This window comes from Mercenaria mercenaria, chromosome 19 (assembly GCF_021730395.1).
Source record: "Mercenaria mercenaria strain notata chromosome 19, MADL_Memer_1, whole genome shotgun sequence".
NCBI lineage: Eukaryota > Metazoa > Mollusca > Bivalvia > Venerida > Veneridae > Mercenaria > Mercenaria mercenaria.
The window spans coordinates 31,001,624-31,017,292 of NC_069379.1; the positions used below are offsets into that span (position 1 = coordinate 31,001,624).

Sequence of the window (15,669 nt, forward strand, 5' to 3'; positions counted from 1 at the left end):
GCCCCAACTCAAACCTTTGTTCATATGCTGCGTTCATCTGCGAGAAGAATTAGCATTTACTTACATATAAGTCGGTGTGCATTTTGCCATAAATTGGAAACCCTGCTGCAAATGAAACCTTTGGTCCACAAATAGATCTTGTTTTAGGTATGGTTTTATCACCTACGTCAGTCCCAAATGGCATCAGTGGCACTAAGTGTTTAAATATATATCATGTTATGACTTAGCTAACTGAAGGTAGTACACCAGCTACGTAAAGTCACAAATTCAAATCCACACTTGCGTTAGCTAGCCTGAATGCGTCATCTGATTAGACAAGATTGGTGTTTACATATCATGCATATTATTCATTTACATTCAGTTTGGTTTTCATTATATATATACAGACCTAAGATTTCTTATCTTAGGCTATGATGATTCCGAAATGCAAATATCACCATATAAATGACAAAACATTTCGAGAAATATCAAACGGTTTTGTATAATTAGACTTTAGCACAACTATGTTGGTTGAAATGTGTGTAAAAACAACAGTATATATATTATATAACTGAAGTAAAAAGAATATGCAAATGATTTATATGCAATGTGTATCCTGAAAATTAAAGCACTCACTTGTATCACATTTATTTGTGCGAGTGTCATAAATTCCGGTAATACATGTACAGACAAAGTTGATGCAGTTTGAATCCTCAAGTAAACAATAATCTTTGTTTTGACAATATCCACCTGCAGCAGCTTAAATAAACGAGTCAAAAAGAAAACAATATTAAACTATTGCAACTAAAAATAAGGATTTTTTAGCAGGGTAACATTCTTTTCTTATTTATTCTTCAACACTAACGTTTCATTGGAGAACTTTTTAATAGTACAAACTAAATGTGCGATAGCTGAAAACAAGGTTACATGAAATAAATGAAAAACATACAAGAAAACATTTTGGTCAATTTTGGACATTTTTAGTGTTTACCGTAAGCTTCTTCTTAGTCTTTTGTTTGTTTTGTTTTGGGTTTAACGCCGTTTTTCAACAGTATTCCAGTCATGTAACGGCGGGCAGTTAACCTAATCAGTGTTCCTGGATTCTCTACCAGTACAAACCTGTTCTCCGCAAGTAACTGCCAACTTCCCCACATGAATTATCAGAGGTGGAGGACTAATGATTTCAGACATAATGTCGTTTATCAAATAGTCACGGAGAACATACGCCTCGCCCGAGGATCGAACTCGTGATCCCGCGATCCGTAGACCAACGCTCTTACCTACTGAGCTAAGCGGGCGGGCTTCTTCTTAGTCACTTCTTTATTATGGATTAATAAAGTACAAGTTCTATTTGTACATGAGTTTACGTGATTTGGCGGGAGTGCAACTAGATCAATGTGAAAGAGTTGTGACTGTGATCAAAATTTTACAACTGTGTTACAATCGAGCCAGACGAAACTTGGCTTGTACAATGTAATAACGATGAATACATTTGTCCATATTACAAATCTAAATCTTAGTTTCATTATACTCACATTTAGCCACACATTCCGGAGCGTCATTACTCCAGTCTCCGTTTGCTCCACATACGGAGTATTCTTCGCCAACAAGCAAAAACCCTTCGTCACATTTGAATCTTATTTCAGCATTGTACATTGTGCCCTGAATATCATCAATGTCTCCATTTGCTGGAGCAGTAGGTGGTCCGCAATCTTACCAAAATATCAATTACTAAGTATAATAACATCATAAACAAACACAGCAAACGTATTTGATATATTTCACGTTTTTCGTGTGTTTGATTAATGGGTTAAAACCGACTTACACAATGTAACGTCTTTGCCGAAGGAACACTTGTGTAATAATACTGTTATACCAAAAGAACTTAAAAATTGGAGAATGTATGAACTTTAAACATTATAATAATTGAAACCGTTAACATTAATGAACCAACAACAGTCTTGTAATAGGGTTTAGATTACATGTAAAATTTGGTTCACACTTTACGTTCAATGGTCGGTCACAAGATCAAAATTTAATACACCCATTTTGCCGTAATTTTATCTTAGGCAAAGGGTAGCAAATTTCAAGATGACATGGTCTTTGGAAAATGTAAAATTTCATTTTATAGCAGTTTCCTGGTTAAATGTTAAATGTTTTTTACTGATATAATTTATGTCAATGTATAAATAGTTTGCGTAGTTTAAATTAAAAAAAAGATGTATTTATCAGTTGTTTATTTGCCCGAAGCAAAAAAAAAAAAAAAAAAAAAAAAAAAAAAAAACAGCACGTTTCTAAACATTTATTATATAGAATATTTCCAAGCGTTCGTTCTTAATTGCTATAAAGCTCGGTTGAATTTATAGATTTGTAAAAGTAGCACCTTTGATCAATGTATAAATAAATGAATGAATGAATAAAGTACAACAATAAACTTCATCAAATTATGATATATTTAAAAATGTTTTGAATTATATTCTTTAGAAACATATAAATTAGCCCTACCAAATAAATTACAAGTTGGTTCATCACTCCACAAACCGCCATTATTACATGTAATGAGACTGTCTCCCTTGAGTTCATATCCAGTATTGCATTCTATCTTCGCAGTACTTCCAAAAACATAGCTATTCTTTCCATCAGACTCAGTTGTACGTCCATTGCTGGGCGTGGGATCACTGCATACTTAAAATGTACCGATTATTTCGAATGAAGCGAGCAGTTAATGCGCTCGTAAACAACGCTCGAAAAAAAATTAATATAATTCATTTTTATTCCACTACTTTGTCCTTAAATGTATGAGAATGTTGCTACGTTAGAAAATCACTATCATTTGAATCAGAAGAAATAAAAAACGTGGCAGAGAAACAATTTTACAAAAATAGGAGATGCGGAAGACATGATTATTATAATTACACATATAACGTCATGTTGAAACAGGTCCCGGGAATCCTAAAACTGGTGTAATTGGAGTATTTTAATATTTTCAGCAACAAGACTATCAGTCTACAACGAACAAACCTTAGTTACATGCAAGAAAGTTTGCACAACAAAGTAGAGAGAAAGTTCATCAGGACGTTCTTTTTTAAACGCTATTATATTCAAAAATTGAAACCGTTCGGATATTTCTTTTCATTTTAGAGTCAGTGATCCATATATTCAACGAAGTGGAATGATACGCACACGTTGAAATAAATTTCTATAGATAGATATTGTTTACGTTCTATAGCACGTTTCTGTGCAGATCTTGTTTAAGTAATTTGACTTATAGCAACGCCTGAGCGAAACAAATCGGATCCGTAAGCCGGGTCAATTATTTCACGAAAGGTCTATTATATTGTAATAGTCTGGTAAAACATTCTATGACAAGATATATAGAATATCATTTTGCTGTTCCATCCTTGAAAAAAGTCGTAGCAGAACCGTTGGTGTTGATCTAAATGTTGTAGACAACTTTTTGTGGATATCAAAAAAGACGGCAAACATGACGAATTCTGGACGGTATTTTTTTTATTTTTCTTTTGTATGACTTGAAACATATTCAAGCAAGCAAGTTAAGCACCGTGATATATGTTCTACTCAAAAGCTGTCTGACTTACCTTGCAATTCGCAAACCGAAGAATAGTTCCAGTCAGCACGTTCCCCTGTTCCAGTACAAGTAGCAATTGATGAACCATTTAGATCATACCCGTTATCGCACTCTATAGTGGCAATAGAACCCACTGATGTCCCCTGAGATGTATTCACATTTCCATTTGGTACTGACAGCAAACCACAATCTAAAAGCAATACTTGATTGTGCAAAGCAGTGCTCTATTATGTATATCTTGTTTTTAAGCAAATATCAGTATCAATCAAAACAAGTGAATTAATTATTACCATGCGAAACGAAATCCCCTAAAGACAGATGATGAGTTTTCTTAACTGCAGGATAAACTACTGATGTGATGTCTACCATTTATGTTGTACAATAATATTGTACTGTACTATATATGTACTTTGTTATAAGATACATTGTTTGGGTTTGAAGTGTACATGCATAAAACTCTACATCATTAGCATTTAAGTGTATCACAAAAATGCTGTTCAAGTATTGTAAACATTAAATGGTCATAAATCGGTCAGTTTTTTCTAAGCCCGCGTTGTATTTGTTTGCAAATGTTCTTCAAAATTTAGTATTTGTATTAGTTTCAAAATAAGCTCTTTGAACACATCAAATTACAATTAATATTTAATAAAACTGTAACTTTTACCCGTTGCATCACAGACTGGAATATCGCTCCATGTTCCATCCCCTTGGCAAATTATTGTCGCATTTCCAGAGATATTGTAGCCTGTTTCACAACTTATAAATACCAAAGAACCATATGTTGAATCAGAACTGTTCCTGGATCCTCTTTTGGGAGTCGGGTCTCCACAATCTTCAAATATGACGTTGTTTAAATTGATTAAAATGAGATGTTAAGATATATGCGATGACAGAGTGCATTGCAAATTATAATTTTCATTTCAAGAGACACACTTCTGGATTTATATCACAATTAGGAAGTACTGTCAATTGTGTGTATGAAAAGTAAAAAAAAATCAAATCTAATTTAATGAGTTCAATGCTAAACATATTGATAAAATTCTTAAATAGTCATTTAGTCTGTAAATATGTAGAACATGTATATTCTCAACTGAGTTAAACTTTAGTTTCGTAGTATAAATGTAATAAAATATAACAGTTATTTATCGATATATTTAGATAACAGCTTCATTTTACGTGTTTGAAATTATGACATTTATAAATGTTCTTTTACGCTTAATTGCGATGTCAGACACTTTGAATACACCTATTTTCACAGCTGGCATACGGTTGTTATGATTCTTGTATATATGAAACATTTTTTAATCTTTATATTTTAAATATACTTTCAAATGCGCTACTCTTGTTTCGGTGAATCCTTAGAAAATAAAAATTCTGCTTTTCGATTCTCAACAGTAGGAAGTTCGTCGTTCAATGAGAAAAACGTCTGAACTTCAAAATAAACATCATGTTATAATTTCGTCTAGGTCAATATAATACCGATTAATTCACAGGCAGGCCACTCTTCCCACGTGCTATTTTCCAAACACGATACTGTTACACTTCCGTCTGGAATGTAACCATTGACACAGCTGACAACTGCATTCTCACCAAATGTCGTTTTATTATTGTATAATGTTACAACGGCATTTTCTGGTTCTGGTAGACCACAATCTGCAACAAATAGTTAGTGCAAATGGGATGAAAGTCATGTAAACTAAGACTTAAAATATGAATAAGATAAGTAAGAATAACACACTAAAAGAATTTTTACAGTAAATTTCTCATTCCGATCAAATTTTGAGGTTTTGTAAACTGTAAATATAACAAACTATGAAATTCGTGTCGTCCACTCGCTGAAACTAATCTACCGTTGTTTCTGAAATATTTTAAGACATCTATTATTTAATATATGAACTATTATATAATGATTGATGTAAATGGTAATAATTTCTAATTATGCAGATCATTTAGACTAAATATATCTATTGAGATTAAATTACCAAGTAGTTATAAAAAAGTAAAATAAATAGTCTACAACGAAGTATAGATACATTCGTACCGTTAATTTCACATACTGGGTTGTCAGTCCACGATTCATTTGCCTGACACGTAATGATCGCATCACCAAAAATTGTATACCCTGGTTTGCACCAAATATTTACAACAGCTCCATTAGTTGAATCTGTGTCATTTCGGAACCCATTTTCAGGTGTTGGGTCACCACAGTCTTTGTTGAAAAGAGAAAGTCAGAAATATAATCAACTTTATCCATTACGGAATGTTTGTAAACTTTCTTGCTTTTATAGACACCGAGGTTCTACATGTATTATTTCACATGCTGGAATACCCTTTTCTATTCTGAATGCGTCTGATAATGTTAAATATTAATCAGACATTGCAAACATTCGATCGTCGACATCAATAATTGTACACAATTTTCAAGTGAAACAACCATAAGTATAAAGAAGTATAAATAGGCGAATGGTATCAAGCTCCATTTTTGTATAGCACTTCATTCTGTGCTTGAAATTTATATCGGTATCATGTTTACAAAAGCAACATACTATTTTAAAACACCGCCTTTCAATGAATTAAAATTTGTATGATGTTTTAGGTTTTTTAGTCATATTGACATGAATTTATAGTTTAACTGAATAGCCCAATCTCAGTTTATTGGTAGAAGATAAACCTATGTGAGTTTTTACAGAATAATTCAAGCATAGTGGTTATATTTAATACTACAAGCAAACCAGGCAGATTTCTCAGATAACATGTTCATTTAAATAGGTGGTTAGTGCCTACTAAATTCTGTAAAAAGATCCTTTGGAAGCAAAGAATGCAACCGAGAAGTATAATAACAGACTCGATTTGATTGAGCCTGTTCATGAGAGGTAATGAAATGCGCCTATAAGCACCGACTTAAGGCGAATTATATCACTCATATGTTGAATGAACTCAATGATCCAAACAACACTCATAAAGGGACAAATGATGCAATGTTAGGGACCCCTCGTTTTGTTGAAAGATAATCTTATATACTACATATGACCTGTTTAGGCCACCATATTGTGATACAGTATCAACTGTAAAATGTTTCACTTGAACTCTGATTCTATTATTGTTATCCATCAATCAAACATTCATTGATAGTAAAATTGAAATTACCTATTAATTTACAAGTTGGTTGGTCACTCCATGCGCCATTTTGACATGTTATTATCGAATCACCAATAAGAATGTAATTCTCATTACAATATATTCCTATTACAGCTCCTTCGTTCGACATGGTTGAGTTACTATATCCGTTTGCAGGTATCACATTTCCACAGTCTAAATGTAACAAGCATGTTTAATTTATTATAAATCAACATATTTAATATATTAGAAATTTAAAGATAAAAACAAAACAATCACAAGATATCATACATCCAAATGTTAAGGAAAAAATTCAAATAGAGCTACTCTGTTAAGGTTTTGCTCCGCAGTATAATTTATACTCCCTACCTGTACAAACAACGGATACGTCATTTGAATGATAACAGTTATCATACGTAACGTAAGAGCAATTGCTGATGTGGGTCGCATTTTCATCACAGCTGAGATCATCAACAAAAATAGGGCCTGATCCTTCTCCAAAATGTGCACCAGGATAAAATGCTATCGCACCTCTATATTAAAAATGTCAAAGTAAAAGAGGTTATTAATTATATCTAATTTCTTACCTTAGAAACATCTGTTGCAATATTTGTTTTCAGTGTCGATTTCATTTCAATTTATTTTAACATGATCTTTCGTTAATGTAGTAATTCGTTTGATATTACATGCCTTTTCTTAATAAAAGTATAAACAACTTGCTTTTACCTATTACATAAATATGATACAAAATCTGTGCAAATACTACATTTGAAAACATTCTAGCACATAGCAAATTATATTTTGCAGAGTAGAAAAGGTCAGTTCTCAAAATAAAACACTATTCTGTGTCATTCTTTTTGAGATGTTACATACTTACATGTGCTTATGATTACAATGATGATACAGGCGAGAATATTTTGAAAAAAAATATATGATGTCAATGAAAATTCTCTTTAGCGAAAATAATATAAAGACTTCCTGATGTAGTAGTTTTTGAAATACCAACAATTCAACTTACGCAAAACCAGCCATTGAACAAATTACTTCTGCTTCATTCATTCCAAATGAATGATCACAGACTGTTCCCCATGTATCCATTGAATTGATTTCAACACGTCCACGTGACAAAGATTCCCCGCCAACAAGACGAATGCCGGTTATTGCTAGCGGATAACCTGAGAGAAACATTGAAGTATCAAGAAAGGCTTTGGAAATTAACATGTTTTGACGTGTTCGATGTAATTAATCTTAGGACATAGGATTTAAAGCAGTCTCAAATCTGACCACTGTTTCAACAATGAGGCGATGCTTTTTTCGTAACTGTATCAAGTACGCATACACCTACATGAAAGACAATTCGCTGCTATTGTGACAGGCTCATTTTTATGAGCATGTTCCATAAATCAAGACAATTGCAGATTATGTGTAGCTTGTGCTGATATCTCGTTTTTGTGGTGAATTACTCAATATGTTTACGCTTCGCAAATTTGGCAAACCTTGATGCATTTAGACTTAACATGATTTTGGTCAGTTTTGAAAACAGAAACATTTACATAAAGCTCTCCCTAAAAGGACATTACTCATTATGCTAGAAAATAGTTATTTCATATGAAAGGGAAATAAAATTTCAATCTCAACAAAAATGTTAATTTTTACTGTTGCCAGTTCATACACAATATGGTTTTTTATATGTATCACATGTCACAAAGATATTTTTTCATAAATATGAGTTTCGCTGTTTAGAAGAGATTATTGAAGAAAACTTATTATAAAGTTGCAGTACGTACTGTATTCTCTGCATTCACCTTCTGTTACCCATTGGTTGGTATCATTGTTACACGTCAGTGTAAGGGTACCAACATATGACTTGTAATATGAGCAGTCTGCATATAAGGTGGATCCATTAATAGTAAAGTATCCTACGCCCCAATGTGAGTTGTCCGGTTCGCCACAGTCTAGATATTTAAGCGTAATTTGGTGTTATTCGTAAATAGAAGAAAAAGAATTCTTATTGTAATCGGCTTACTTCAATGTGTCAATGCATGTTTTTTGTAGACAAGTTATATGAATTAGTATTCAGTATTCTCCTGCCTACAAACACAATATAAATGATTGGTGTTTTAAAGGTCATTATCTCTGACACTGCAGGTGAACATAATGCTTTAATCAATCGTTTGAACAAAACGGTCCTTCCAATCATGACTTTTTATATCTAATGTCGTAAGATAAATCAATGGTATCTTATTTGTATCATAAATGTGATTCAAAATAACAGTAAAACGTGTTTTACACATGTTTCCTCATTTCAGTATTTTTTTATGAAAAGAAATATATTCCTTATCATGCTTGTAAATAATGATACAGAGAAGGACGAAATTGATCATTCCATACCGTTGCATACAACAGACGTGTCTTGTTCATGGGTGCACCTGTCCGCTATCTCGTATTGACAGTTACTGATAAAACTACTTGAACAATATACGTAATACACTGGACCACTGCCTTGACCATATCTGGCACCAGTAAAGTATTGTGTGGCCCTAGGATAAACAGGAAAGTGTAATATTAAAATAAGTTTAAACACAAGTTCGAAAGCTGCACATCCCCAGATGTGTGCCCTTTGTTTCAACACATTCAACGGGTTTTCATTAGTTAGTAAATGCTATACAAAAACTTTCCACAGTGTTTCCGTGTGTTGACACTTTTTTTATTTATTACAGCACTCATTTAATCAATGTATGATACGTAGAAAATTTTCAAAAACGTTAGGCATGCATGCTGTTGAACTATATCTTATGCATAATCCAGTGGTTAGAAATCTTTACTTTTATTACTTCATATGAAATTGGATATTGATAGCTTAATGGGAGGTAAACAAAGACAACAGATTCCATAAAACCTTCTTCAATGTTCAATAACACTTAAGCCTTTGTCAAACATTAGAAACACAATGTACATTTAAAACCCTGAAAACCGGACCCCGTCCGGAACAAGTCCCAGTTATGTTTTAAAAGGGTATACAAAGAAATTAACATTTTACGGTGATGACAAAATATGTGACAGCCACATTGTAAACAAAGGCATTATGGGTATTTAACTACTTAAAATACATAGCCAGAAGTAAATATTTAAGTGCTTCATTTGTTTCGACTTGTGAAACTCACCGTTTTCCTAGCATGTCGCAAAAGGCGTTCGCTTGTAAAAGCTCAAAATTGTGGTCACATATAGTACCCCAAGTACCATTTACTTTGATTTCCGCTCGACCATCGAAAGGACCAGTCCCATTTACAAGTCTGGCGTCTGTTACATTAAGATCCTCTGCAAATAATTAAACAGATAATTAAACATTTTACGTGTGGTGTATTAGATTTGACTTTACGGCTAGTTAACACTTTAAAGGTAATTGATTTTGTTATTGTTACTTTTTAGGTAAATTTGTTCTTATTTATTGATAAAAGTTGCTAGTTTTTTTTATCTGTTATCTTAAGCATTTTAAGTAACAAGCAGTTGTTAAACTTAGAAGTAACAATAGATACATACAATGAAATTCTGTCTTGCTAAGTTTCTGTCATTAGAATTGATATTACTTTAACTGGTGTTAATAATTCTTTCTTATATTAGAAACGGTTTCAGCTTGAAATGACAGTTGTTTCACAGTTATATGTATTTTTCTGAAAATGTATGCATTAAATTACTATACAATATGTCTACATACAAACAATTCCGTTTTAAAAATGCAGATGCTAAATCAAAAGCGTAATGCTAATTAAAAGTAATTTACCAAGGCATATAACTGATACGTCTTCAGAATGTCCACAGTTATGGTCAGGTGAATAGTCACATTCATGTAGATGATATTCATCACCATTGCACGCAAGGTCGTCGATAAGTATTTCTCCAGTTCCGCGTCCAAAATAAGCATTATAGAAATAACGAACGTTTCTGCAAAACAAATAAAAACATACTATAATAGTTTTGTGAAAGCTCTTTTCCAAACGTTTTTCAATAAATGTCATCAATGTAACATTTACACCTAGATATTTAAAAACTAACATTTCATTTTTCAATGATAAGTGTTAATATTACTAGTCGGTTTCAAGTCTCATTTAATCCTGTAACTGTACATGATATATATATATATATATATATATATATATATATATATATATATATATATATATATATATATATATATATATATATATACAGTCGAATACCGTTACCTCGATATTCAAGGGACTATAAAATTTGCATCGACGTATCCGAAGTTCGACGTAACGATATCGACTATCTGGGACTATTTTGTACTTGTGTCGGACGTCTATATTGTCATTATATCCAATGCTTTTTTAAGAGGGCTTGACAGGGGAAATGAATAATATAAAACGTAAATACGATTTTAGTTTTATTTACAAATAAAACATCTCAATTAAATACATACATAAAGCATTTTAATTTTTCAAAATATACATTTAAACATTAGCATTTTTGTTCCTTCCCTAAACAAGTCTGAAACGTTCCTAGTTGATTAGTCATTTTGACTGTGCTTCAATAACGAAAATTTGCCAGTTAAATACGCATATTGTTACTCAATCCTAAATAGCAGACTTTACTGCGTCAAACAGAAAATATTTCATCCAAATTAGTTGTTATATTTGAAAACAGTTTTCCTGCTTACTTTATAAAACTAATTATTGAGAATTAAATGCAAACTTCCTGACATTTAAATTGGATTAAAGATTAAATAACAAACAAAACAAGCACACAAACTAACTTGAATATGATTAATACATCGCCGGACAACAATAGATTGATTTTCACACCTTACAAATAACATGGATATTTTTTGTCAAGCTGTGATATCGACGAAACCAGGTGTAAAAACAGTACAGGTAAGTTTACGGGACTGAAAAATCTCATCGAGCTAAACAAAATATCGAGCTAATCATATCGAGGTAATGATAAATAATTACATTAAGATAAATAGAGAAAAATCGGGACCGACTCAAACACATCGTGCTAACCGGAGTATCGAGCTAACCGATATCGAGGTAACGATATTCAACTGTATATATATATATATATATATATATATATATATATATATATATATATATATATATATATATATTCAAGTCAAAAACAGAAAACAGGTAGTCAATATAATTAAAATTACATGAAAAAAGGAACTAATAACTACACACAGGTATATTTAATTCACATGGTCACGGATAGAAACGTAGTAATCCGTATCGATCCGTACATAAGCCGTACGGATTGGTACGGATTGAGACGGATTACTACTTTAAGGTACGGTTCAGGTACGGATCGATACGAATTACTACGTTTCTACCCGTGGCTAAACGTAGCTATCCGCGCCGTATGTGTGACTGTTGTATTACTTACGTTCGGTAAACAGATTTCGTACATAAAAAAGACAGATGCACCAGTCAATAATTATTACTTCTGGTATTCTTCATCCAGATGTAAACAAAAACACAGCTATCAAAATATTTGTTCAGATATCTTTTCTCAATTTCTATAAACAATTAATATGAAATAAATCATACAATGACAAACTCACGAGTACGAGACATTATATCCAAGCATTCGACAAACAACTAATGCATCTGTAGAACCAAAGCTGTCATCACATACTGTTCCCCATTCACCTCCAATTTCTACTTCTACGCGTCCCTGTCGACTACTTATAGTACTATTAAGACGAATGTTGAATGGATATTCTAAAATTCAGACGGAAGTGTCAGTTATCTATATTAAAGCTAGTTAAAAATATTTCACAATGCCAGTTAAAATTATTTGTCTCGCGGACTGATGATTTGATATCACTGTAAAAGCAGAAATTTTCGCGAGAGTTTAATTTTCGCTACAGTTGTGATGCGCTACATATCGTGTCATATATTCACCATTAAGATAGTTCAAAATCAAGTACATGTAGCATACCATTTACAATTTCGCTAATATTTAAACCTCGAGAACATACTCAAAAGTTCAAATTCGCGAAATTTTGACCTAGCGAGAATATGTGCATTTAAGTATGGCGTTGCTTATATCATCAAATAGTCGCATGATGCTTGATACATAAAATTACGACGGAAAAGTTTAAACTCTTTCGTCATATTTTAATAGGCATTGTCGAATAAAAAAAATCAAGACCATCTTGTCGTTTTCTATAATGTCCAACTCCAGGTTGACAAGTCCTAGGACCATGTTCTTAATGCTAAGCGCAAAGCGAGAAAGCTATTGATACAATTTTTCACGCCTTTTGCATGTCTCTGCAAGGGATCGAACTAGGCCTGTCATTGATTTGGTCTTAGGCATATCCACGATACCAATATATCAGAAGACAAATATCGACGATACATCGATATATCGATTATTACGTTAGATTAACAACCTATTTGTTCCTGTAAATGCTATTTTAAGTTTTATTGCCTACTTTTCATATTACTGTTTGATTGTGTTGTACTTGTTTCTATGAAATAAAAGAAATAAATAAAAAATAATAAAATCTTTCATTTTTATTTTACCTTCACTTCTCTTTTACAGTTATCTAACTTTACAACTTTGTGAACTTAATTGTTTTTGAGGGTCTAAGTGTTTATCTGGATAGTTTTGTTCTCTCTGTAAAATATCGATTTTTGAAAATGGGAATCGATAATCAATCGACAAAAATATCGTTGATACATCGTTATCGTTTCTATCGATGACAGCCCTAGATCGAACCCACGACCTCTGCACTGGAAGCTGGCGCTCTACCACTAGTCTACCATTGTGAGAAAAGCAGGACTAAGAGCACGTGAATTATAGAAAACTGGCAATATTTCTAAGGTATATTTAGACTATGAATAAATTGCTTGCAGTTGTCAAAGTTTTAAATAAGACGTGTTAAAAGCAAATTGTAAGATAAAACATCGAACATCGAACTAATATTTTAGATATATCACATTCAGCCAACTTGAAGATGTCTAGGTCAGGAAGGGTTGCAATGTCACTAGAAAATTCGTTCAAAGGGTTGATATTTTAAAAGAACGAGTACATGTAACTGTCTGAGGTAGCTTATAACTGTCAGACTGAGTGAGAGTGAATGCATATACCTGGTAAGTCTGACAGACATTTGTATGAAAGATGGAGGGTTAAGTGCTACAACGTTGTGGTAAAGTTTTTACAACCTAATGACTCTATGGTATATAGACATCCTTATTTTTCGAATATTATATGCATTAGATAAGTTTACATACGTCTGCATATACACTTCTTTGTTATAAAAGTGTAATTATTATATCAATTACATAATACCACGATACTTTACCAGAGCATATAACTGATACGTCTTCATTATGCTTACAAGTATGTACATAGTTACACTCGTTTAGGTGACATTCATCACCATTGCACTCAAGATTATTAAAATATATTTTTCCACTTCCGGGTCCAAAATAAGCTCTACCAAAATACTGAACGTGTCTGTAAAACAAGTAGAAGTATTTTATGAAAATGTTGTCAGAGTAGTTCCTCGAACGTTTATTTTTTCGATGAATCAAGTTTTGCATTAAATCTATTCAGGTATATAGAAATGTTTCCTTTTCCTAAGATAAGCACCAATGTTTACAAGTTTATTAATTTTGGTGTCTTGTTAAACCACTGGTACTGTGGAAAATGATGTTTCCTTATCAATGTCTTGAAAAACAAGAATCCAAAATAATAGAAAACGGGTCGTCATTTGAAAGGAATACGTTATGTGCAAACGTTAATAATTAAATACATGTATTTACAAATCACGCGACCGATTGCTGAAAAACAAAATCCTCGCCTATCAACCAAAAATTGCTCATTTTTCGGATATCTTAGAAATTATACAAAATTACACCTTTGAGTATAGCACTCAAGAAGTAAGTTAAATTGCCCTATGAAAATAGTAATATTTTTTTTTCTACTGGTGTTAATGATGTTATATTTATTACATCTATCCAAGTCAAGGTTAAGGGTCGAAAAGCGATAAAGCATATCATAGAGAGAGAGATATATATCCTTCATGGTATTCTTCAAATTAACGGCATCTATTACAATTTAATATGACATGATATGTTATGTCAAACTCACGAGTACATGTACGAGATATAAAATCAAAGCAGTCGAGATACTTCAAACGCATCTGCAAGACCAATGCAAGTCCATTTATGGAAACAAAAAAAATATGAAATAAAGCATGTTATGTCAAACTTATGAGGCCGAGATATTAAATCCGAGCATTCGGCATACAATTAATGCATCTATATGATCAAAATAGTCATCACATATTGTTCCCCATACACCTCCAACTTCTACTTCCACTCGTCCCTGTCGACTACTTATAGTACCGTTAAGACGGATATCAGTAATAATCAATGGGTATGATACAATTGAAACACAAAAACTAGCTTTATATATTTTTATGTAACCCAATTCAAAGTATCTTATTTTGTATGTAAACAATGTTTGTCTCGCAAACAGGACATTATAGCCACATAAACGCATTATGCCTGATTCATACGACTACGATGAATAAGATTTAAATGATCATTTTCGAATAAAAATTAACGAGAACGTTTGGTTCATTGTCTGAATTACTACGGCTCAACGTTTGATGCTACTGTCGAATCGCACTAATTAACATCAACTTCCTGGTTTAGCTGTGTATCTGCACTTTGAGCCATGGTATATCAGAAATAAACTACAGGAAGGCCTAGATTGTTATAATAATTACCCCACTTATCAGGTTATAATTTATATTATACTGTTACCACGTCAGCTTTTACAAAATGAAATACTTAAAGAGTTTGTGGAAACGAGGATCATCTACACGAACAAAATCAATCCGTAATACCTCTGTATAATACATATTTTGTAAATTGTGTCAAAACATATACTAGTAACAAGCGCGAATTTGGAGTTTGAAACGATATGCTTTCGTTCTTTCCCTT

General features: G+C 32.4%; 1 protein-coding gene across 1 annotated transcript in view; it reads right to left on the reverse strand.

Moving 5' to 3' along the window:
* Positions 1–15,669, reverse strand: part of LOC123542086 (uncharacterized) — an 81,651-nt gene that overhangs the window by 14,210 nt on the left and 51,772 nt on the right. The window contains exons 15-30 of the mRNA XM_053531275.1: positions 12,270–12,429; positions 10,467–10,627; positions 9,850–10,003; positions 9,077–9,225; positions 8,473–8,640; positions 7,704–7,860; positions 7,055–7,218; positions 6,716–6,880; positions 5,610–5,777; positions 5,048–5,221; positions 4,233–4,400; positions 3,579–3,758; positions 2,485–2,664; positions 1,515–1,691; positions 616–738; positions 65–192 (exon numbers count right to left, since the gene is read on the reverse strand). Coding sequence (XP_053387250.1) covers positions 65–192; positions 616–738; positions 1,515–1,691; positions 2,485–2,664; positions 3,579–3,758; positions 4,233–4,400; positions 5,048–5,221; positions 5,610–5,777; positions 6,716–6,880; positions 7,055–7,218; positions 7,704–7,860; positions 8,473–8,640; positions 9,077–9,225; positions 9,850–10,003; positions 10,467–10,627; positions 12,270–12,429 — 2,576 coding nt within the window. The remainder of the gene's footprint in view (positions 1–64; positions 193–615; positions 739–1,514; positions 1,692–2,484; positions 2,665–3,578; positions 3,759–4,232; positions 4,401–5,047; positions 5,222–5,609; positions 5,778–6,715; positions 6,881–7,054; positions 7,219–7,703; positions 7,861–8,472; positions 8,641–9,076; positions 9,226–9,849; positions 10,004–10,466; positions 10,628–12,269; positions 12,430–15,669) is intronic.